This window comes from Musca autumnalis, unplaced genomic scaffold (assembly GCF_047663935.1).
Source record: "Musca autumnalis isolate F117 unplaced genomic scaffold, ASM4766393v1 scaffold_2, whole genome shotgun sequence".
In the NCBI taxonomy this organism is placed as follows: Eukaryota; Metazoa; Arthropoda; class Insecta; order Diptera; family Muscidae; genus Musca; species Musca autumnalis.
The window spans coordinates 95,149,686-95,174,568 of NW_027411755.1; the positions used below are offsets into that span (position 1 = coordinate 95,149,686).

General features: G+C 33.0%; 2 protein-coding genes and 1 long non-coding RNA gene across 13 annotated transcripts in view; 2 read left to right on the plus strand and 1 right to left on the minus strand.

The window, feature by feature from the left end:
* The window catches only part of LOC141394301 (uncharacterized), a 60,565-nt gene that overhangs the window by 34,997 nt on the left and 685 nt on the right, over positions 1-24,883 (minus strand). For 7 of the 9 annotated variants that reach the window (XM_073968520.1, XM_073968511.1, XM_073968515.1 and 4 more), the window contains exon 2: positions 18,909-19,896. In XM_073968520.1, the coding sequence (XP_073824621.1) occupies positions 18,909-19,812 (904 nt within the window). In that variant the 5' untranslated portion in view covers positions 19,813-19,896. The remainder of the gene's footprint in view (positions 1-18,908; positions 19,897-24,883) is intronic. The other 2 variants (XM_073968518.1, XM_073968517.1) reach the window with 1 other exon arrangement.
* On the plus strand, positions 7,999-14,287 carry LOC141394306 (uncharacterized). 3 transcript variants are annotated; one of them, XM_073968536.1, is made up of 2 exons: positions 7,999-9,873; positions 10,166-14,287. In XM_073968536.1, exon 2 carries the CDS (start codon positions 10,227-10,229, stop codon positions 11,217-11,219), a length of 993 nt encoding a protein of 330 aa, XP_073824637.1. In that variant the 5' UTR covers positions 7,999-9,873; positions 10,166-10,226; the 3' UTR covers positions 11,220-14,287. The 3 variants fall into 3 exon arrangements, with proteins under 3 accessions (XP_073824637.1, XP_073824636.1, XP_073824635.1); XM_073968535.1 differs by lacking the exon at positions 7,999-9,873 and adding an exon at positions 9,904-9,981 and having other exon boundaries at positions 10,159-14,287; XM_073968534.1 differs by lacking the exon at positions 7,999-9,873 and adding an exon at positions 9,974-10,058 and having other exon boundaries at positions 10,159-14,287.
* LOC141394307 (uncharacterized) lies at positions 19,891-24,726 on the plus strand. Its single transcript, XR_012410322.1, has 3 exons — positions 19,891-19,996; positions 24,256-24,427; positions 24,565-24,726. It is a non-coding gene; the product is annotated as an uncharacterized lncRNA (long non-coding RNA).

Below are 24,883 nucleotides of genomic sequence, written 5' to 3' on the forward strand. Positions count from 1 at the left end.
ACTTAATTTTTACTAAATGGATAGATATTATCCACCACTATCATAACAAGTCCCAAAAAGTGTGCTATATCCAATAAAACCCATCAAATATGGCAATTAAACCCCTACTGGAGAAGCTGGAATACCGAATTATTGGGAACTACCATGCAAAATAGTATGCGAAGTCGGGTTAACGGACATAATGATTGGGAAGACATCCCCATTGACATCATTAGTAGACAGCGGAATTTTATGCAACCCCTATTTTTGGTCCGAATCATGTCAAATTTTGGGACTAGGCATATTTTTGGCTTCTGATTTAATTGCAATCGAAACATATGACATTTTGCATACGCAAAAATTTATGCATTTTACATATTTTCTTATGCAACAAATATTTCAATAAAAGGTACAAAAATGTTTCTTTTCAGACAAGTCAATAAAATAGCGAAATGTATAACCACAGCCTCAAACTTCAAAATACCGAAAATCGGGAGGTATTGTTCTATGGGGGCCATATAAAGGCCTGAACCTAAACCGAAAAATTTTAGGCGGAAAGTTGTTTACCACCAAGGAAGACTTAATACCAAATTTCAGCCATTTTGGCGGGATATTGAGGCCACAAACTTAAAAATACCAGAAATCCGGAGGTACTGCTCTATGGGGGCTATATGAAGACGTGGACCTATACCGACAAAATTCAGTTGGAAAGTTTTATACCCCCAAGGAAGACTTAATACCAAATTTCAGCCATTTTGAAGATATATTGAGGCCACAACCTTCAAAATACCAGAAATCCGGAGGTACCGTTCTATGGGGGCTATGGGAAGACGTGGGCCCATATCGAGAAATTTCAGGTGGAATGTTTTATATCGCCAAGGAAGACTTAATACCAAATTTCAGCCATTTTGGGGGGATATTGAGGCCACAACCTTCAAAATACCAGAAATCCGGAGGTACCGTTCTATGGGGGCTATGGGAAGACTTGGACCCATATCGAGAAATTTCAGGTTGAATGTTTTATATCCCCAAGGAAGACTTAATACCAAAGTTCAGCCATTTCGGAGGGATATTGAGACCACAACCTTCAAAATACCAGAAATCCGGAGGTACCGTTCTACGGGGGCTATATGAAGACGTGAACCTATACCGAGAAATTTCAAGTGGAAAGTTTTATACCCCCAACCAAGACTAAATACCAAATTTCAATAATTTCGGTGCGATATTGAGGCTACAACTTTCAAAATACCGAAAATCGGGAGGTACCGTTCTATGGTGGCTATATGAAGACGTGCACCTATAATGACAAATTTCAGAAAGTTTTACACTCCCAACGAAAACTTTATACAAAATGTCAGTCATTTAAGTGTGATGTTGAGGTCACAATCTTCAAAATATCGGAAAGAGGGAGGTCCCGTTCTATGGGGGCTATATGTAGACGTGGACCCATGCGGACAAATTGCAGGTGTAAAGTTTCATACCCCTAACGAAGACTTAATACCACATTTCAGCCATTTCGGTGGGATTTTTAGACCAGAAATCCTTGTATATATTTGTGCATATGGTTTTGCATATGCTCATTTTATGCAAATATATAGAAATATTTCAAAATATGCACGATATGCAAAATATTCAAAAATTTCTGGGCCTAATTCGTTTTATTTTGTGATAAAACGAGTTCCTGTCTAATCTGATTTTCTCTACGACCATCCTAACCATATATGCATTTGCATAGGATTCCGCTGCCTAATCATTAGGAAATATTTTATAGTTATTATTCTGAAAGTCGGATCATGAATGTCCAAAGTGGATAGACAAACTCATTAAGAAACATAATTTTGGTAATTCTCCAAGAAACTAAAGATTTTGTAATTTTTGCAATTCTCTTATTGTCACCCCCATGTGGTAGGCAATTCTTATTTTCGATCTATTTATTATAAATCGCAAAAAACTTTGCATATTTTGACGAAATATTGTTTTTAGGAACAATAGCAAAAGATTTACATAAAAAGCCGTAGTTCTTGCATAATTTGTTGCCATAAACGAACAATTAATAATGAAATTCTCTACAATATTGGTTTTTGCAATTTATTTGTTATTTAAATGTACATACGTCCTTTTCATCAAATATGTACTATCATCTTATAAAATGTATTCATATCATAACCGTAATTATGATAAAATATAATAATAATTCGTATACTACAAAAAAGGAATAAAGATTTTATAAATATATTCGATGATGGATCAAGTCACCATCATAGATCGATTATTGCAAACGATGATTTTTTTAATAGATTTATTTTTATTAACTCAAAATGATGACATTTACTATATATGATGACATTTACTATATATTGTTCCGGGTAAAAACTAAAGGTTTTTTTCTATTAAATTCATTGAATTATTCAATAATTTTTCAATTTATGGGTAACTTCGGTGCAAGGACATAGTCTGTTTTTCACTACAACCAAAGAATTTCTATTGTCAAAGAAACAGACATTAAATTTATTGTTTTCACTACTATAAATTCTAACATTTTTCTTCAAAAACAGAACTAAAAATACTTTTATTACACTTTTTCTTTCACACTCCTTTCTTTGCCAAATTTTTGAAGGCGATTTATCATTTTTATGCAATTTGCATACACCATATCTTTTTATTGCTATTTAATTAGAATTAAACAATTTACCTAGATCCAAATTGGACAAGGAATAGGGTGTGCATAAAGTTCCGCTGTTCACTAATAAGGTTAAGAAATAAAAAGTAATATTGAAATTGCCATCAATATATCGAAGTATGAAGATTAAAAAGCCGCAAATTGGTTATGGTGGCACACTTTGGCCGCTGAGTGAAACATTGAAATATGCCAAGATTTTGAAAGAGATTGATCCGCTGTATCCGAAAAGCGTATGCACCTCAAAGCCCTAAACACATCCAATGCTTGAGTAAAGTTTTGTGCCATTTCTGGTAGATGAACAAAGGACAAAGTGCTGCCAAGTTTCAATTTTTCTTTATTCTTCTACCAGAAATGACACAAAATTTTACTCAAACGTTGGATGTGTTTAGGGCTTTGAGGTGCATACGCTTTTCGAATACAGCGGATCAATCTCTTTCGAAATCTTGTCATATTTCAATGTTTTACTCAGCGGCCAAAGAGTGCCGTCAGTTGCAATTGTACAATGCAAATGTGCATAGGATTTTTATTTTCATCCGATTTCAGAAATCCCCTATCAACAATACCTCAATATACACCTATTTACATAGATCCGTCAATTACCGCCGATGTGCCAACATTTTATTTTCTGTAAAAAAAACCTATATTTCTCGCGATATACATATACTTGACGATAGTTTTCATGAATATTGCAATTGCGTATTAAGCATTGCATTTAAATAAAAAAGCCCAAGGTTTAGCCAGAAGCCGGTAAAGAGTATTCTACTACATTGATGCCAACACAGCAGACACGTAAATAATTTTTAATGGGCAATATTATGAGACCCTCCCCCTCCGAAAACACTTAATTTTAAAGAAATTCAGTCATATTATATAAAAAATTTTAACAGCACGCTGCTTTTGAAACGGTAAAACTCGGATTTAACGATTGCTTAACAATTTTGTATTTTCCCATTTTCAGAAAAGTATTTCGAAAGAAGTGATTAATTTGGTATATTCCAATTGTAATAATGGTCAAACCGCCGCACGGAATAGTTTTTCCTGGTCAAAACTCTGTAACTTTTGAACGGATAGAATTATTTTCATAATTCTTTTGTCATAATTCTAATGTCATGGTCGATGTTTGCATAATTCCGACCACTAACTACGCCACGATTCTAGGGTCACATTCGACAGCATGTTCACGTCGTCCGCGCATGCCAAAGTTATTTGCGACTAGCTGAGATGTAGGGACAAGGTCCTCAAGCTACTGGCCGGCAGCACTTGGGATGCAAATAAAGAAACCTTGTTGACCACATACAACGCAATAGGTCGGTCTGTGGTAAGCTATGCGGGGCCTGAAAGGTCTGCGAATATAAGTGCAACGCGATGGAAAAATATTCCTGTCGTAATGCCGCCCTGAGAACTGCAAAGGGTGCCTCTTCAGTGGACCGTATACATGAGGAGACAAATATTCTTCCAGTATAGCAACACAATGGAATGCTTTCGTCGCAGTGTTACCATCTTTATCATCATATTGTGCATAGGACCCCCTCCCATGAATATCAGGTAGATCTTTATGATCTAGAAAGAGAGGTCCAACGTTACAAGAATGAACCGCTAGCAAGTCTATCAGGCCTGTTTGAATAGCACTTAAACAGATGCAGCCGCAGATACCATAAACAACTATAGTGTGAATGCGGCCCTTCGGAGAACATCCCCCATCTATCGCAGCTGAGGAGGTGAATGGTGAAGCCCAACGACGTAGTCAGACGTAACTTGACCCGAAGGTCCAGATTCAAAAATGGAGTTAGACTCGGTTCTACTGAACCGATTACTACAAAGTGGTTATCGTTTAAGAGTTCATGGAAATATGGCGTGGTTAAACGATTCGCCCAATAATGTATTTTTCACGGCTTATTTCTCCATATTTGTAATTTGACTCTTAGATCGCCGGGGCGATTTGAACACCTTAATGGGCGGGTCGCCTTCGGTATTTATTTATTTATTTATTTATTTATTTATTTATTTATTTATTTATTTATTTATTTATTTATTTATTTATTTACTTATTTATTTATTTATTTATTTATTTATTTATTTATTTATTTATTTATTTATTTATTTATTTATTTATTTATTTATTTATTTATTTATTTATTTATTTATTTATTTATTTATTTATTTATTTATTTATTTATTTATTTATTTATTTATTTATTTATTTATTTATTTATTTATTTATTTATTTATTTATTTATTTATTTATTTATTTATTTATTTATTTATTTATTTATTTATTTATTTATTTATTTATTTATTTATTTATTTATTTATTTATTTATTTATTTATTTAATTATTTATTTATTTATTTATTTATTTTTTTATTTATTTATTTATTTATTTATTTATTTATTTATTTATTTATTTATTTATTTATTTATTTATTTATTTATTTATTTATTTATTTATTTATTTATTTATTTATTTATTTATTTATTTATTTATTTATTTATTTATTTATTTATTTATTTATTTATTTATTTATTTATTTATTTATTTATTTATTTATTTATTTATTTATTTATTTATTTATTTATTTATTTATTTATTTATTTATTTATTTATTTATTTATTTATTTATTTATTTATTTATTTATTTATTTATTTATTTATTTATTTATTTATTTATTTATTTATTTATTTATTTACATCTTTGTGTTTATTTCAGCTTGAGTCCATATTTTGTTGTAATTCAATTGTTTGAATAACAATAAAATATTTTTATTTATTTATTTTTATTTATCGATTATTCCGTGAATCATTTATCCGTGATAGAAAAGAAATTTTGGACTTTTTTCCCTTTCCTCTATTTTTCGTTATAAACGTCATTACCCGGGAGTAAAATCACACTTTCCAATTACTAACAAAATGTAAACAAACGAAAACTGGAAATGCTCCTGTATTACACAATTTGTGTATTTATAGTGTCACAAAAACCATGGGACAAAGTCAATTCAGATGAATATGATGATGATGAAATTATGTATCCTTCTAAAATTTGGTGGTTTACCGTAACAAACTTAATAAAAATTGCAGATGTTCATATTATTGCACAATACTATGCCATTTTTACTTAATATACATATAATACATATTGCAAAAACCTGGTCCGTAAGCAGATTGTGACTAAATTCAAAATTTTAAATGCCGATAAACTTAGAGCCAAATTGCTTTTATCTGATGGCAAGGAGGTTATTTATGATACTGATCGATGTGTTTCGCTCCTACATGATGCTGCCTCATTGAACTAAGTTCTTTTTTTCTTATGTACAACCTTGATTTAATGATGATATTTAATTTATGTTACCGATCCTGGTTTTGGATATTTTTATAACATTCGTTAAATCTTGGTTCTTTTTATGATTGCCCAAAAAATGTTTCCTGCGGGCGTCTTGTATTATATCTGAATTTTCTTAAATTTACAATAATATTGATCTCATGATATGATTAGTTGTACCTTTCACAGTTTCATGGAACATTGTAATTTTTTTTATAGCGATTTGATTTTATTTTGTTACTTTTGTCGGTTCCCCACCATTTATGCATCATTTAATTTTGATGTCTTTTAACTTGAATATGGGTCAGGCAATTAGCGGCAACGCATACTTAAAGTCTGTGTTTTGTCATAATAAAGGCCGATTTAATGTGGGCCATATTAATTGTCAAAGTATTAGACCTTCTTCAAATACTGTTAAATTTCATGAGCTGAAGTCAATTTTGGAAGAGTCTCAAATTGATGCTTTAGGTATCTCGGAGACTTGGCTCAAACCAACTGTACCAGGTAGAGCGGTTAGCATTCCAGGGTATACGTTTTATAGGAATGACCGTGTTCAATCAAGAGGGGGAGGTGTAGGGATATATGTGTCAAAAATTCTGAAACATAAATTTGTTTTCAAATCATCAGTGTTGGGTAAGTGTGAGTCACTTTTTTTAGAATTATATTCAGGAAGTGCTAAAATTCTTTTTGGCGTAGTGTACCTACCACCCGTGGGAGACTTAATGGCCTTTGAGGAAATTCATTATAACTTGTTTATGGATTATACCAATGTGATCGTGGTTGGTGATTTTAATTGCGATATGTTCAAAGTGGCAAGGAGTAGGTTAGTGCGTGCTGTGTGCTCTAGATTAAATTTATCCGTTTTACATAACTCTATACCAACACACTTTGATGTGGCCCATGCGGCTTTTTCATTGATTGACTTTATGCTTATTAGTGATGGTTTGCAGGTTCATTATTCTAGCCAAGTGCAATGTCCATCGCTGTCTCATCATGCTTTAATTCTTGCTATTTTTGATATTAATATGATATGCTTGGATGAAGTTTTCGAGTATCGTGATTACAATAATATAAATTGGGAAGGATTACTAATGACGTTGTCTGATTTTAACATATCACTTATCTAATGATGTCAATGCTAAATGTTCTCTTCTTAATTTGCTTATTGAAAATTTATTCCAGTTTGTACCCATTGTTAGGAGAAGAATTCATTCACGGAATCAAAATTGGATGAAGAGAAGAGAAATTGTATTTGCTCAATCTTTAAGGGATGTATCGTATAAAGCATTTCAAGATAATAACACTAGTGAAAACTGGAGAATTTTCAAGAAATATCGGAACAGAGCTAAATCTGTGATTAGAAGAGAAAGACGTAAATTCTTTTCCAGGCATTTTAGCGGAATGAGTAGTAAAGAATTATGGCGGGCTCTAAAGGGGTATGGTTGTGTAGGTACAGATGGTGTTGATTATGATGGTGACGTTGACATCCTTAATAATTTTTTTGCGTCTGGGTTAGGTTCTGTGATAGATGGAGAAGTTACTTTGAATTCCATGGATGACACTGATGGTGTATATTCTTTTGAGTGTGTCAGAAGCGAAGATGTTGCAATTGCATTGGGTAAGATTAAATCGAAGTCGGTTGGTGTGGATGCAATTCCCCTAGAGTTTCTGAAGCTTATATTTCCATATATTTCTGACTTGATTTTGGATTTGTTTAACTCAATTCTAACTACATCAATTTTTCCTGTAGCATGGAAAACTGCACGGGTAGTCCCTATTCCTAAAACCTCTGTTGTATGTTGCCCTGATGACATGCGCCCCATATCTATTTTACCCATTCTGTCTAAGGTATTTGAGAATATTTTGAAAGACCAAATATTATCATTTACCAGAAATAGTCTCTTTAGTTCTCAATATGCTTTCCGTCCAGGTCATAGTACTACCTCCTTACTTTTACATTTAACAGAATCTATTAGGAGCAAAATGAATAAGAATGAGGACAGTGTCTTGGTTTCCTTGGATTTATCTAAGGCATTCAATTCTATATGCTATGCCACTTTGTTACGTAAGCTTAGGTATGCTTTTAATTTTACAGTATCTGCTTGTAAGCTGATTTTGACTTATGTGAGTGGTAGGTCGCAGTTTGTTGAGTTAAATGGTGTTAGATCCAGTGTTACATCTTTGTTCTCTGGTGTACCACAGGGTTCGGTGTTGGGACCACTGTTATTTATTCTTTATATTAATGATTTCCCTGAGTGTCTTGACCCGAACTCGTGTGATGCATTCATTTTTGCTGATGATATTATGTTACTTTTCAGTGCTGTTAAGGGAAGTTATTCTGTTCTTGAGGGCAAAATAAATATGTGTCTTAATCAAATTCTCCAATGGACGCGTGATAACTCCTTGCTTTTAAATCCCACTAAGACGAAAGCAATTCTTTTTGGGTCTAATGAGTCAAATATTGATGTTGTTATAGGGCAATCTAGGGTTGACTTTGTAGACCGCCACAAATGCTTGGGACTTATAATAGATAAAAAGCTCTATTTTGGGCATCATATTGACTTTGTGCATGCCAGGGTTTATGGTACCCTACGGAAACTCTACTCGATTGGTTTTTATTATCCATCTTGGGTCAAGTACAGAATTGCATATGCCTTATTAATGCCGCTAGTTTCGTACGCTCTTGAAATAACATCTGGAACTGTCAATTACAATCTCGATAAGCTTAATTGCATCATAAACTCCATTGTTCGGTTTGCTTATAATATCCGCAGGCGTGATCATATTTCGTCGTTTGTTAAATTATTTCTAGGAATGTCGTTCGAACAATATGTTTATCAGCGAAACCTGCTATTGTTTTATAAAATTATAAAAACTGGGATACCCTCACCATTGTGTACGATATTTAATTTCATTCACTCTATTAGAAATCCCCAGATTAGTTTACCCCTGATTTGTAATTCGCGATTTGAAATGTCTTTTGTTATTCGTGTTGCAAGATGCTGGAATTTTTTACCTCTTGAACTGCGAATTTTTTCGCATTCTAATAACGCTTTTCGTTTAAAGCTGTGTAATTATTTATCTACTAGACCGCTACAAATGCATGGGACATATAATAGATAAAAAGCTCTATTTTGCGCATCATATTGACTTTGTGCATGCCAGGGTTTATGGGACCCTAGGGAAACTCTACTCGACTGGTTTTTATTATCCATCTTGGGTCAAGTACAGAATTGCCTATGCCTTATTAATGCCGCTAATATCGTACGCTCTTGAAATAACATCTGGAACTGTGCTGTGTAATTATTTATCTACTAACCAACTACTCTAACCGAATCTTCCCTATACAAAATATTTGTATCTATGCTGTTTCTGCTATTTGCCGCCTAGTCAATTCATCTTTATATATATATTTTTTTTTAATTGTGCATAATTATGGCTGGGGAGCCAACAAGACGAAGTAAAATGAAGTGGAGATTTATAACATATTATTGTTAGTTTTTTTCTATTTAGGAATGTTTTGCTATGTAATACTAGTGTTTTGGCCTTTAAGGCTTTTTGTATTACTAATAAATGAATAAATGAAAAAAAAAAAAATATGTTCAAAAACTGCATAAAAGCGTTGCTTTTTTATCCGGGAAATCGATTATCCTTAATGCCTCCGGTCCCGAACATCACGGATAATCGAGGTTCGACTGTAATTCAAAACATAGGAAATATGGTTCCCCACCCATGAAATTTAAGAAAGAATAAATTAATCAAATAATAATTCCTAGTCAGGAGTTGGCATACATAAATATGAATGTGTATAATTTTAGGTACCAAAGAACTAAAGAAATTTCAGCCTAAAACCGTTGGCAACCCTGTTCGCTGTAGTGTCAAATTTTTGTGTGCTCTGTGCATTTTTAAAAAAAAATTCAATTTTTAATTAAATTAGCGTGTATACGTTATCAAAAGTTTATTAAAATTATTAAATAACTTATTGTCTAAATATTGTGCTAATTGGTGAAGTGTTATTAATTACATTTGTGCTAATAAGCTGCTTTTTTGTGTTGAATTTGTCTAATTGGCTATTTCGTTTTGTGCATATATTCTGTTACATTAGCTTATTGTGTTGTTGTAACAGCTTGGTTATCATATCAAAACAGAGTTGCCAAAGATTGCTTTTTTTTTTAATTAAAGGATTAAGAAATTCAGCTACAAAATCTCCAAAAAATTTTAACTTATTAGTAAACTGAAATATAGTTAACATGGTCTGTTCATACGAAATATGTAATATTCGTGATGATAGTGAAGTTTGTGTTACATGTTGGTTTTGTTTAGATCAATGGCATTGTAAGTGTGCTCGTATGAGAGTAATAGTTACTGACATAATTAAAGAAAATGATGGAATTCGTTGGTGCTGTCCCAATTGTAGAAAAATCTCTGCTGATTTTTACAATTTTGCAAAGAATCTACATTCCGAACTAGTTTCAATTAAAGGGGAACTTTCCATAATTTGTTCCCGTTTTGATAAAGTTTCAAATTTGTTTAGCAAATATCCGGATTTGGACGAATTTGCATCGTCACCATCGGTTATCGGGCAGAAACGCAAAAGGTCGACGAAAAAGAGTACAGGTAAAACTGTTTCTAGTCGTAAACCTAGTGTTTCTCGGGATACTGTAGTACAATCGGATCCAGTTAATATTTCTGATACAACTGAATCTGGTCGTGCTCAGTTATACGCCAATGTTGTGTTGGATAAGCTTTTGGAAGTAAGCAAGCAGTTAAAGGAGGTTGTAGCAACTCCTGAGTTAATGAGTATTGGTGGTGCTAGTCTTGAAAAGACCTCACAATCTGCTCAAGGTATTCAGGAGTTGGCAACATCCTTGCCTGTTGTCTCTTCAAGGGGCTCATCTGCCAATGCAGGCCATACCCAACAACCTGTGCAAAAATCATTATCTATGCCTCCAGCTATGAAAATGGTATTTGCGTCAAGGTTCCCTCCCGAAACGACGGCTGACGAAATTTATGATTATATTAGATCAAGTATTCAAGGAGATTACTTTCTTAAATGTTACAAGCTTCGTTCAGCATTTTCGGAAAGTAGATCTTCTTTCAGGATTGTTACTAATCAGTCAATATTTAATCAAATTATATCGAGAGAATTTTGGCCTGTAAATGCTTTTATAAAAGAATTTGTGGAAAGAAACGACAAGTTAGCACATTTGCCTCCGCGAACAGCTACAGTTTCAAAAAACTAAAAAATTCTATTTCTATATGCTATCAGAATGTAAGGGGTTTAAATACAAAATTAACTCGCTTATATACTGATAGCTTCGGTTTTAATTATGATGCAATTGTTTTATCTGAAACTTGGTTAAAAAAAGCTGTATTAAATAGTGAAGTTTTATGTCCGAAATATCAAATATTTAGAAATGATCGTGTTGCTAAAAAAGGTGGTGGAGTCCTTATTGCAGTTGACTCCTCTTATTCCACTAATTTAATTGAAATAAATAATATTCCTGATATTGAATTTTTAAGTATATCCATTGAACTAGGCAATTTTAAATTATTTATAACTTGTTCCTATATTCCTCCTTCTTCTCAACTTGACATATATAAAAAACATATATCCGCAATCAGTTCAATCGTTGGAAATATGAATGAAACCGATCGAATTTTGGTTCTGGGCGATTTTAATATGCCCTCTGTTAAATGGCTCTTATTACCAGATTCTGAAGCTCTAACACCACTAACATCCCGGGCGAATGCTAATCAAGATACATTCGAAATTGTTAGTCGATTTTGTGACCTCAATCTTCATCAAATAAACGATATACTGAATAGTTACGATAGAATCCTTGATTTAGCATTTGTAAATGTTACTCAATATTTTGAAATAATTAGAATTCCACCAATTTCTATTCCTGAAGATATTCATCATCCCTCATTATGTATAACCATGACCCATAATCATTCCTTTGGGGAAAATCAGTCCAAAGTGTTAAAAACTGTCCTTAATTATAAAAAAACAGATTTTCGGAAACTCAATTCTCTTATTTCTTCTGTTAACTGGACATCGGTATGTCTTTGCAGCAATGATATTGATCTTGATATTAAAATTAACAAATTCTATGAGATCATAAATAAATTTATGCTTGAATGTATTCCAACTATTAAAGTCACAAATTCTTATAAATTTCCATGGATTACTCCTGAGTTATCAACTATAAAAAATTCCAAAAATAAACTTTTTCGTAAATATAAAAAGTCAGGTTCTTCAATTGACTACGCCAATTATTCTGTAGCTACGTCTAAGTATACGCTAGAATCTCGTAGATCATATAATGAGTACCTTAACAAGATTAAAGAAAATTTTAAGTCCAATCCTAAGTCCTTCTATGACTTTGTTAATTTAAAAAGAAAAACACCTTCTAAGCCCTCTTTATTGAAATTCAATAATCAAGAATTTACTAAAAACACAGATATTGCTGAATGTTTTGCAGAATTTTTTGCTACAACTTATTCAAGTGCATCTTGCCAAATTAGAGATACATATCCTTATAAATTATCTCAGATTGATGAAATTTACATGCCTTTCTTACAATACCAAGACGTTTCCAAAAGTCTGCGATGTTTAAAACCCATTAAAAGTCCAGGTCCCGATGGAATACCTAGTTTAATTCTGAAGCATTGTTCTGTTGCATTGTCAACCCCTTTAACTCTATTGTTTAACTATTCCCTTAAATTCGGTCATTTCCCCGCAATATGGAAAAAGTCTTATATTGTACCTTTACATAAGTCAGGCAGTCTGACTAATGTATCCAATTATAGAGGAATTGCAAAATTAAGTGCAATTCCTAAATTGTTCGAAAAATTAATTACTTCTGTAATTTCCCATAAAATTCAACCCATGCTAAGTCCATATCAGCATGGTTTTCGTAGTGGTCTTTCGACCATAACAAACCTTATAGAATTCACATCGAATGTAATAAAAGGATTTGTTCGGCATAATCAAACTGACACAATATATACAGATTTCAGCAAAGCATTTGATAGGGTTAACCATAGGCTTTTGTTGTATAAATTAGATTATATGGGCTTTAATACTAATTTAGTAAGATGGATATCTTCTTATTTACAAAATAGATCACAAACAGTTTTGTTTGATGGATGTGTCTCAAAATCGATTGACGTGCCATCGGGTGTTCCGCAAGGAAGTCACCTCGGACCGGTTCTCTTTCTTTTATTTATAAATGACTTGCCAAACTCAATAATGCATTCTAGATTGCTAATGTACGCTGATGATGTCAAGCTATTCATTACTCATAAATCGGAAAAGCAAGCTGATCTCCTCCAGAGTGATTTAAATAGCCTTTTTCAATGGTGTAAAATCAACTGTATGGACTTAAACTTAAAAAAATGTAAACATATGTGTTTTTCCAGATCTTCTTCTTTAATAAGGCAATACAATATTAACGGTTCTCAATTATTAACTGTAGCATCATTTGTTGATCTTGGCCTTTTGATGGATCGAAAATTAAAATTTAATAATCATGTAATTTCTATTGTTAATAAAGCGCATGGAGTTTTAGGATTTATAAAAAGATGGGCCAAAGAATTTTCAGATCCCTATATAACAAAACAACTATTTACGTCACTTGTAAGACCTATATTAGAATATGGTTCTGTTGTATGGGACCCTCAATATGCAGTGTATTCTGATAAAATTGAATCAGTGCAGAAACAATTTTTGCTTTTTGCACTGAGAGGTTTACATTGGAATAGCGATTTTGTCTTGCCTTCATATACAAGCAGGTTAAAATTAATTCGATTACCTACATTAAAAAGTAGACGCACAATGTTAAACACTATGATGGTGCATAAAATTTTAATGGGTAATATTCCCTCGGATTTCTTAATATCATCTATTAGAATAAATGTTCCTTGTAGAACAATTAGAAACTATCAACCATTATTTAGAGATTTCCACCGCACGAATTACTCTATGGGAGATCCTATTAACAAAATGTGTGTAGATTTTAATTCCATGTATTGTAATGTAGACTTTGGCATGAGCCTTGACCTTATAAAATCTAACATAATTTTATTTTTAAATGAATAGTATATAAAAATGTATTAGTAAGTAACTAACTAGCTGATGAAGTAAATTCTGTAGCTGGTTTTCAATTTCCCTCTCATACCCCATCATGATGCGGATCATGGTGTGTACGCGATCCCTACGTAAAAGGGAGGTCGCCCCCTCGGTCGGCAGGGGTGGGAAAGTGAGGCGTGGGAACGTTCGAAAAAAAAAAAAAAAAAAAAAAAAAAAAAATCGATTGTTAGAACGAGAGAGAATACCCGTAACTCCAGCGGTAAACAATTCCACGTTTTTGGATATTTTCGTATTTAACAGCTAAACCATTGAAATTTTTGATCCAACACTAAGACGAAAGTTTTAGCCAAGGCAATCGCAAAAGCATTGGAACGCTCCCAGAACGTGTGGGGATTGAAGGACAACGAAAATACCGTTGTTTCCTTTGGGTCACTTAGTTTTTTGTTTTATAACGGTAAATGTAGTGAAAAAATCGAAATGAAAACACACTTTTACAACTACAACTTATCCATGACCCCTTTAAAAAAATTATAACTTGTTCGAAAGATATTACTCATCCCTTTAAAAAGAAAAAGGATCAATAGAATTTTTGTCTTAGTGCTGGATCGAAATGGTTTAGCAGTTATATGCCAAAATATCCAAAAAACGTGGACATTATGTCGATAATTTGTAGACAATTGACGTGCCCCACGGTTTTATTTTAGTCTAGTCTATGCATATGTTTATAATTCCCACGACTGTATCTATTTTATTATTTTCAGGTTTTTAGTACATTTATCTTAAACATTGCAATGTCTGTTTAACATAAAACCGTTTAACTTAAAAAGTTTTTTTTACCTATTTTTATTTTCTAGTTTTTAGTTTTTATTTCGCATTCTGTTTAATTCATTTAGTGCTTCATTATTGCAAGGTCTCTTGCCCGTTAGTTTATTGCAGTCCAACTGTACCGCTAACGACGTATCATTTTTAGCCACCCTAACGCCACACAGTCCTCAACACGATAAAAAATCTTGACTTGGGTGGTGGATTCAGGCTGGATTAATCAGATACCTGAATTACAGATTCAATTTCTAAATTTAAATCTTAATTATACGCCATTTAGTGGCTGCGCCCATCTTAAATATTGAGGTTGTATAGTGCACTGTATTCTTCTTGTCAAGCCCTTTTATTTGATACCCATATTGGCGGGATTGATAAAAAATTGTTATCAGCCATTTGGTAGCGGCGGCCTTCTTGGATTTTGCATAGTAAATTGTATTCTACTTGTAGATACCTTTCATTTGATACCCATGTTGATGGGATTGATAAAACCTAAGTTATCCGCCATTTTGTAGAGGCCGCCATCTTGGATTTTAATTTTATATAGTACATTGTATTCTACTGGTTGAGCACTTTCATTTGATACCCATATTGATGGGATTGATAAAAACTACGTTATCCGCCATTTTGTAGCGGCCGCCATCTTGGATTTCAATTTTTTATAGTATATTGTATTCTGCTTGTTGAGCCCTTTCATTTGATACCCATATTGATGGGATTGATAAAACCTACGTTATCCGCCATTTTGTAGCGGCCGCCATCTTGGATTTCAATTTTTTATAGTGTATTGTATTCTGCTTGTTGAGCCCTTTCATTTGATACCCATATTGATGGGATTGATAAATCCTACGTTATCCGCCATTTTGTAGCGGCCGCCATCTTGGATTTCATTTTTTTATAGTATATTGTATTCTGCTTGTTGAGCCCTTTCATTTGATACCTATATTGATGGGATTGATAAAACCTACGTTATCCGCCATTTTGTAGCGGCGGCCATCTTGAATTTATAATGATAATGAATAAACATAATTGTATTGTCACCAAAATCCAAAGTGTATACAAAATTTCAGATTAATCGGTTGACAGGAAGAGGGTGAAATTTGAATTACTAAATTTGACCCAAGAATAAATAAAACAAACGGGGTGAGCTAAATAAAACCATTTAAAAATGATCAAACGTACAACCAAGGAATTCTTTAACATAGGGAGAAATATGATCGCGACGCTTAACAATGAGAACATATCGCATTGCCCTCCCAGCAAAATTTGAAGGAAAGGGTTCCATTCGAAGACGTGATTTCATGGCATCTTTTGCATTGGTTCAAACGAAGTCGTGAAAGATCCGATCTTTTCATTAGCATTTGATCCCATCCAAAGGACGTCGTGAAAGATCCGATATTTTCATCAGCATTTGAACCCATTCCATCGATCCAATAGAGACGAATTTTGTATTTTTATTTATACACATTTTTCTACATATATAAGATTAATTATTTACAATAGGCTTGATGTTGTCGGAGAATCGAAATCACAACCAACGTTGTTAAAACTCTCGTCGTAATGATAATGTCATTGCAAAGGGTTGATGAAAATGACATGCCAAAACATTGGTGGAAATGACATATCAAAGCATTGGTGAAAATGACATGTCAAAGCATTGGTGTAAATGACATGCTTTGTATCCAAAAATGAATAGCATCTTTTGGGGTCATATAAAATTCATCGATGAAGATGCTAAAAAGATGACATGCCAGATCACTTGCACCCATGATTTAATGACATCTTTGGCATCGAACATTTTGCTGGGCTATGGAACAATAGTTTATGCTTGCGTAACACATATCCACAACTATCCCCAAAAATCTTAACACAATACATAAAGTGAGGTATAATCAGCGCATGAACCAACTGAATTCTAATGCTCTTAGGTAAAGCTAAGTCCAAACTGTACAACTTCCTTAAAATAAAGTTTACCTTGGACACCAAAGAATTCACATGCACATCAAACACCAAACCACTATCAAGAAAAAAACAAAGACATTTCATCGAGCTTACAACATTTATAGGAGTACTATAGATGGAAACACTAATTGAATCCTCTTGCACGTTTCCGAAAAACATAAGTTTTCTGAGTATTAATTGCAAGACAACCAAGTAACCAACATATTAAGATTAAAATCAATTGACGATTGCAAAACATCCAAAAACACATATTCTTCTTTAAACAAAATTTGCACGTCATCAGCAAAAGCAAACGACATACAATTCCTACTATTAATACAACTCAACAAATCATTGGCATACATTACAAACAACAGCGGGCCAAGGACAGACCCCTAGAGACACCACCTGGAAGCATACGAGAAACATTATTTTAACAAAACAAACGTACTGACGTCTATTGAACAAGTAAGAAAAAATTAATTTGCAAGCCGAGGACGAAAAGTTATACAAACGATTAATTTCCTAACCAATTTGCATGATTTAGTTTGTCAAAGGTATTTTCCAAATCCAGTGACAGTAAAACACAACACCCCCCAGCACTAACTGCATTCCTTATTTTTTTCGAACGTTCCCAACGCCATTCTTTCCTACCCCTTCCGATCGTGGGGGCGACCACCCCATTACGTAGGGATCGCGTACACATCATGATCGGGAGCATGACGGGTAAAAGTGAGCATTTAATACTAGCTACAGAATATTTTCTCAACAGCCAGTACTAAAATTAGGCATATTCTACTCATTTAGAAACGAAATTATTCTAGACTTAATAATATTTATGTTTAAACCAAAGTCTACAATAAAATATAAGGAATTAAAATCATCGCACATTCTACAGACTGGTTCTCTAGATGCATAATTTGTTCGATGAAAATTAATATGACAGAAACGATAGTATCTACTAGGTCTAGTAGGAATATTTATTCTAATATCCATAATTGTATTGAACATTACACGTCTACTTTTTAATGTTGGTAATCTAATTAGCTTAAGTCTGCTGGATGGCAAGACGTAATCACTATTCCAATGAAAGCCTCTTAAAGCAAAAATCAAGAATTGTTTTTGAACAGATTCAATTTTATCGGAGTATATCGTGTTTGGTGACATAAGGATCAGAAAATTCCTTTGCCCACCGTTTGATGAATCCTAGAACTCCATGATCTTTATTAACCATTGATATTACATCATTATTAAAATTTAGTTTTGGATCCAATAGGATCCCTATATCAACAAACGACTCCACAGATATTAGAGTAGATTCATCAATGCAAAAGACATGTATATTGTCGGCCAAACCAACAAGGAGTGATGTCGTGCTACGATTACTCCTGAATCCAAATTGACTCTCATGTAACAACGAATTCTCATTAATGAAGCCAAGCATTTGATCTTTCATAACATAGTCAACCATTTTTTAAAGAGTTGGCATTATTTATATAGGCCTGTATTCACCAGTATCGCCACTTTTGTGAATATCCCAATTGGAAATCCTTCTGATTTAATATAATGATCTAAAACTGTTCGCCTATAAAACCATAAAAAAATAAAATTAGAATATGATTTTTATTTTTTTTTCATATTTGCCTCGTATTTTTGCAAATAATATTAATATAGCTCCAAGCTACACGACTCAGGCATAATTTTATTTCTCTAAGTGTATGGATGCTGTTGTAATTTTTTAATATATTTTTTGTGGGTACCTTCGCTATTATATTAAAAAATATGTTTGTAAATACGTAAAATTTTGCAAGAAATACGATTTTTCGCGAAGCCATGGAGAATTTTCATAAGTATTTTTCCATCATCGCAAAGGGTAACAATATTGTAAACAGTAACAGGATACATTAGATTATTATATTAAGAAACGATTTTTTTTAGAATTTTTTTAATTATTAAAATTAAAACGCCTAAAACAGATTTGGAATGACTTTTTTTAATTTTAGAAATTGTTCGTGATATATATACATATCTTGGATTATTTTCCTATCTTATCATGAAATAATTTATCACTTACCATGTTCCCATGGATTTGCTGGTTCTAAATAACCGGTCACTAATTCATTATCGCTTTTTGGAAATGATACACGACGTGGAAGGGAAACAGAACCATCTGATGATTTTCGGACCATGTTCGGCGATGCGGTGGCACTTACGGTACCGGATTTAACTGCACTGCTATAGTATGGCACGTTGTTGTCTGCTGATTTTGTTTGAATTTGTGCTTCTTGTTCCCGTTGCTGTTTTTGACGTAACTGTGCACCAAATGTTGGTTCACTGGATATATGAGGCAAGTGAGTGTCTAAATTTGAACTTATACCCAAGGATACAGACGGTAATTGGGATGAAGGTGATGATACTGTTGTCGGTGGTGTCGAAGGCGTCGTTTGAATAACGGCACCATGCTGGATTCTGGTTGGATTACTCGTCTCCTTTTCACCACGGACGAGATGTTGTTTTCGATCCTGCTGGTGTGATACCAGTACAACAGAGTCACCTTGTGGCAATGCTGTTCCGGCAATTAACGACGTTGATGGTGATGACGACGACGACGAAATCGAAGATTGTAGAATTGCATTTTCAGTTGTGGATTTATTGATAAGATCATTTTCAGTTTTCAGTTGGTGTACGTTGCTTTTTTCATCGTTCTTAGTAAAATTGGTTGCTGTTGTTAATTTGCTTATTGTTGCAATTTTATTCTCGCTTTCGTTAATATTTTCGGTAGTCTTTTCAGCACTATTATCGTCTATTGTATTGCTGCTTGTTATTGGTGTTATTTTTGCTTTTGTAGCAGTAGTTGGTGTCTTGGTAGTGTTGTTGTTTTTATTGTATTCTTGTTCGGTAATTTGTTGCTGTTGTTGTGTTCCCTGCGGGCTTTTTTGTTTGCTTTCGCTTACATTCTCATTTGCAAAACTACTCATATTCACGTTTTCTCTTGAAAAAAACTATATCTTTTCACAGTGTTCACTTTGTTCAATTTCGTTTTGCTTTCATCAGTCTAAAATCTAAAAACGGAACAAAATTCAGATCTGTTAATTAGCACAACAAATGAAAATTGTTGAAACCGGTGAATGTTTTATTTTCTTTCTGATCATTGCGCAAAAGGTGCTAATCTATAATAGTGTATGAGTATGAAGAAGAAGGCTGGCTATCTTTGGTGGATGATCTGTCACTAGAACTATTTTTAAGAAAGTTTATATGTGTTTTTTACCCATAATTGTAATGGTTGAAGAAAAACAAAAACACATAAAAGCAAATGGTATAACTAGAAAAGGTATCTGCAAAAGCCAGCTTATTTGCGTTTATTTTGTAAAGTTGATGTCAAAGTCGATACTAAATTTTATGTGTGTGTACAATCGGGATACCTATATTTTTAGTGCAAAATAACACTTCATATACAGTGGTGGCCAATACATTTGCAAAAAAAAGTAAGCTTTAGAAAAATGTCTCTAAAATATTTTTTGAATGTGAAATTAGGTATTTTTTTTTATGATACAAATCATTTAATTTTGATAGTCTATATCGCGATCAAAGTTCACATTTTTAGGATTTTTTAGGTTTTCACGATTTTGCTTGGAAACCGCAACTCCTATCGAAATGGGTTTAAAGAAGATGTTGTAGATGTAAAAATTCTCTACAAGATTGAACTTTATGACTATTTTCTAGGTTTTACCATTTTTGAGATATAGCAGATAAAATTGGGACAATGCACTGACTGTATCGTTCGATAAAACTATTTCAAACTTAAAACTTATCTATTTTTAAATGAAAAGTGTTTACACTTGCTGATGCTGATGAAGATCATACTGGAGCAAAGTAGTACATAAGAAGTTGAAAAATTGATTTTTATAAAAGTAACTTGTTTATTAGACCTAGTACCGAATTTGTGTTGATTAAACATAATCATAATCATCTTGTTAAGTTTGTCCACAGTGTACAGGATGTGACGTTAAACTAGAGTTTTCTTTTAGAAAGCTTTGAATAATGTTTATAAGTTCCAGATGGCAATTTAATTTGTTTAATTTCGATATGAATCCATGATGCCATGAGGAATCGAAAACAGCTTTAACGTCCAAAAAAACCATTCCTGTTGATTGTCCAAATCTGAATTTTTGGAAGACATTTTTTTATTTTTCAAAAGAGGATGTGATGTAGATTCTTCACACAAATGAAGGCTACGGTCTGAATTCGCCTTTTGTATCAACTTACTAAATTAGCCTTGTATTAAACTCAGAAATATCACCAGGATCGCCAAGATGATTTTAAAAGTTATGGTTCCTTTTAAAATACTTAGCTATTACTATACAGCAAGAAGAGTTGTTGTTGTGGAATATGTGGTTAGTTATTCGCCTTAAGGCGAACGTGTTCGAAGATGTATACATCTCAGAGTTGGACAATCGTTAGTTGGTCATTTATTTGTTTGTTCGTATGACAACGTTTGTATATATTTGTACTGTGACAGAAGTCCATAATAAGTATAAGGAAAACATTTTTTTTTATAAATGTTTCCTGCAAAATTTGATAGACGCCGAAACTCTGGTTGATTTTTTATACAGAATACTGAAATTTTTTCCAGGGGTAAGTATCTCATTTCATTAAATTTATTTTACAAAGAAACATAAATAAGCCCATAGGTCGGTTTTTTTTTAACCGAAAGTTCGGATACTGAACCGACAACTGACATATTAAAAAATCCGATTTTTTGAACCGATGTTCTTTTTGTCCAATTCAACAATGTTGTTATATGTTGCAAAATTTTCTCTGGCTCAACATTGGCTTAGAACCATCATCCCTAATCATACATAATGTTATCAAAAGTCTTTCTAATTTGGACACATTTTGTAAGAGGTCGGCCTTCGGTAGGTGCTTAAGATTTTCTCCACTGGGATATGTCTAATAACGGCTACGCAATCCAACGTTTTTTAGGGTCGAATTATGGATAGCAAACCAAGTCCAGTTGCGTTTGCCAACAACAAAATTTAATAACATAAATTTCCATTTCCGCATTGAAATTCATACATTTTTACGATTAAAATAATAGCTAAAGGTTCAAAACACTGATATTGAATGAATTTGATAGCAGTTTCTGTCGTTTCACTTATTTTAATTGTATGATTATCTCTTCTGGCAACGCAACTACAGTTGACATCCATAATCGACCCCTTAAATTCGATACATTAAATGGCCGTCCTTTGGCGCGGACTTGAGATTTTCTTCTCTGGGAAAGGTCTAACACCGGCTACGCGATCCAAAATCTTTAACCCTCCCAGTCCATTTGTCGAATATACCTATACGACATTTGCCAATGTTTTTACATGGGTAGAAATTAATTTTGACACTGAAAGGGTTAAAAAGTATTAAAAGATGAGCTGACTCGCTAAGCTCGGATCGGATTTTATCACTACCCCTAAGTGAAAATTGCAATAATACGTAGTAGTATCCGTGCTATGGATATTAGTTGCATTGAAGATACGTACGATGATTTTACAAATAATTTTTGAGAAAATACCACCGATATCTTCCACTATGTGGTAAGTTTTTCCTTGAAAAATTAAAATTTTTTATATTTATGACCATCTGGCTGCAGTGATGCACTAAAGGGAGTGATGATCCACATTTTTGCACATATTGTCAGTATTTCGTCTTATTTTCATTCAAAAATGCTTTTCAACTGTAAAAAGTTATAAATGAATAGCTTTTAACATGTTAATTTTACTTGGCTTACTTGCACTGCTATTATTTTGCACATGAAAAAACCTTCCTGAGCAGAAAACTTCAATGGAGTTTCTTAATAGTTGCATATTCATCTAAAATATTTTAGCTCGTGAGGTTTGGGACCTTAAAAGCATTCTCCTGATGCAGATAATTAAATTAATGTAAGGATTTATATCATTATTATTGCAGTTTTCGTACATAGTAGTTCCGCACTGCTATTATTTTGCTCGCAACTGTATATGTAAAACCTTTATTGTGGAAGTCCGTCCATACATCCCGAGAAATGAGCCTCCGAAAATTCCCTTGTTAAAACCATGCCATTTTTAAACGGATAATGATAAAATGGATTCCATTGTAAAGCTTACGGAATACAGTATCATATAAAAAAACAATCATAGTATATTTTTCCCTAAATTCACGACCTTCGGCAGGGGATTCGAGAGTCCTTCCCATGGACAGATGCAAATCTCGGCTTTGCAAAGTTTTCTTTAAAATTGTAAATTTTCTATAAATAGCCGGCCTTCGGCCCAGGCTTTGAGAATTTCTCACCTTGGACAGATGCATCCACATTGCCGTCATCAATCAATAAATAACTAAGACATAAAAAATATTTTTTCGGAACTTCAGATGCCCATATCTTGGGAAGTATGGACATCCGCAATAAATGATATATGTCATCCCAATTCGAGCTTAGCGAGTCAGCTCATCTTACGACAAATATTTTTCTCAACCTGACATCTTTCCAAAGCATAAATCAATGCAGAAATTTTTTTTTCCTAAAAGAAGTTGGCACATTTCCCTAATCAGCGCAACGATATCTACCACTGAAAATTTAAACAAAATCGAACAATTTTTACTAACATTTTTTAAGAAATTATTTCGAATTTTTCGGTTATCGAAGATACCTAATAATGACTATTTTGTAAAATATCCATTGGATATCTACATTAGGCTGGGGCGATTTGTGTGTTGGGTCGAAAATCTCAATGGTTTGGCTGTTATATGCCAAGATGTCAAAAAAACGTAGATAAAAAACTTAAAGTCAAAATCGGGAGGCTCGATTTTCATCGTAGATATATGGTCCAGTAGACTTTTTTGCTCAGTTCAATATCAGGAATCAGAAACGCGAAGGGCCCATTAAGGTTTTCAAATCGCCCCGGCCTAATCTACATAAATAGGTTCACTATTCACAATCTTCTTTTATTCGATGAATATGTTCGATAAAATTCGATAAAATTGGATAATTTGGGGGAACATATTTATTTAGCAATTTGTTATTCCTCTTCATGTTATGTTATTGGCTACCAATTACATAAATCGATATTACAGCAAAGCATATTGTAAATTGGTTAAATTCCTTTTAGATTTGGATTTTTCTTTCAGTGTCAGCGAATAAATTTGACAGTTTGTTAAAAATTTTAAAAATTGTTTCGGTAAATATGTATGATTTACGACACTTGTATACAAGTTACGTCTGTCCCAAGGAATGATTTAAACCAGACGAGAATACACGCAGAACGCGCATGGAGAAATACAAATGCAAAAATTACTAGGGAAATCAGACAATAAGAAGACAAACAAACAGAGAAATTGTAAAAAATAAGATAATTATCTAACATGAAATGTTTGTTGTTTGTTTTCTTTTCTAGTTGCTCTTTTCCGTCCTTTTTGTCTCAGTTCAACACACGGCAAGAGTTTGGAGCACAAAAAAATAAACAAAAACAAGTGCAAGTCAATGTAAAAAAATTGAAACAATAAACGAGGAGGAGAGAATTTGTTGGCGAGCCGAATTTGTTCGATTGAATGACTTGACTTTTTGTGGTTTGTAGCGCTTATTATATCACTTTCGTTGTTGTATTTTCTTCTATATTTTCTGTATGTTAGCCGAATCTTTTCAGAATGTGCAAATTATATTTTTTCTTTAATGATTTACTTTTTATTTATTATTGTCTTTTTAGGACAAAATAGAATAGAAAAACAAAGCAAGCAGCTATTGTTTGTTTTGCTTATTTGTGTCCGATTTTGCTTTTCGTGTGCGAGTATTTTGTTTTGTATATTTTGGGTCCACCGTTTCCCCTTAGGAGTAGCAGCATGCGCATACTAAGAAATACGTATGTATGTTTAAAGTACATACATACAAACAGCATATGTTTGGTGGTCCCCGTCTTGTTTATTAGCAACTATTATTTTGTTTGTTTTTAATTCTGGATATTTCGTATATATTTTCACGAGATCGGCGCTTTGTTTTGAAAAATCTTGTTGGAAGTAAAATTGTTT

Excerpts from the sequence above, each read along its gene's own strand:
- LOC141394306 (XM_073968536.1), top strand. The coding sequence starts at position 10,227 with ATGGTCTGTTCATACGAAATATGTAATATTCGTGATGATAGTGAAGTT.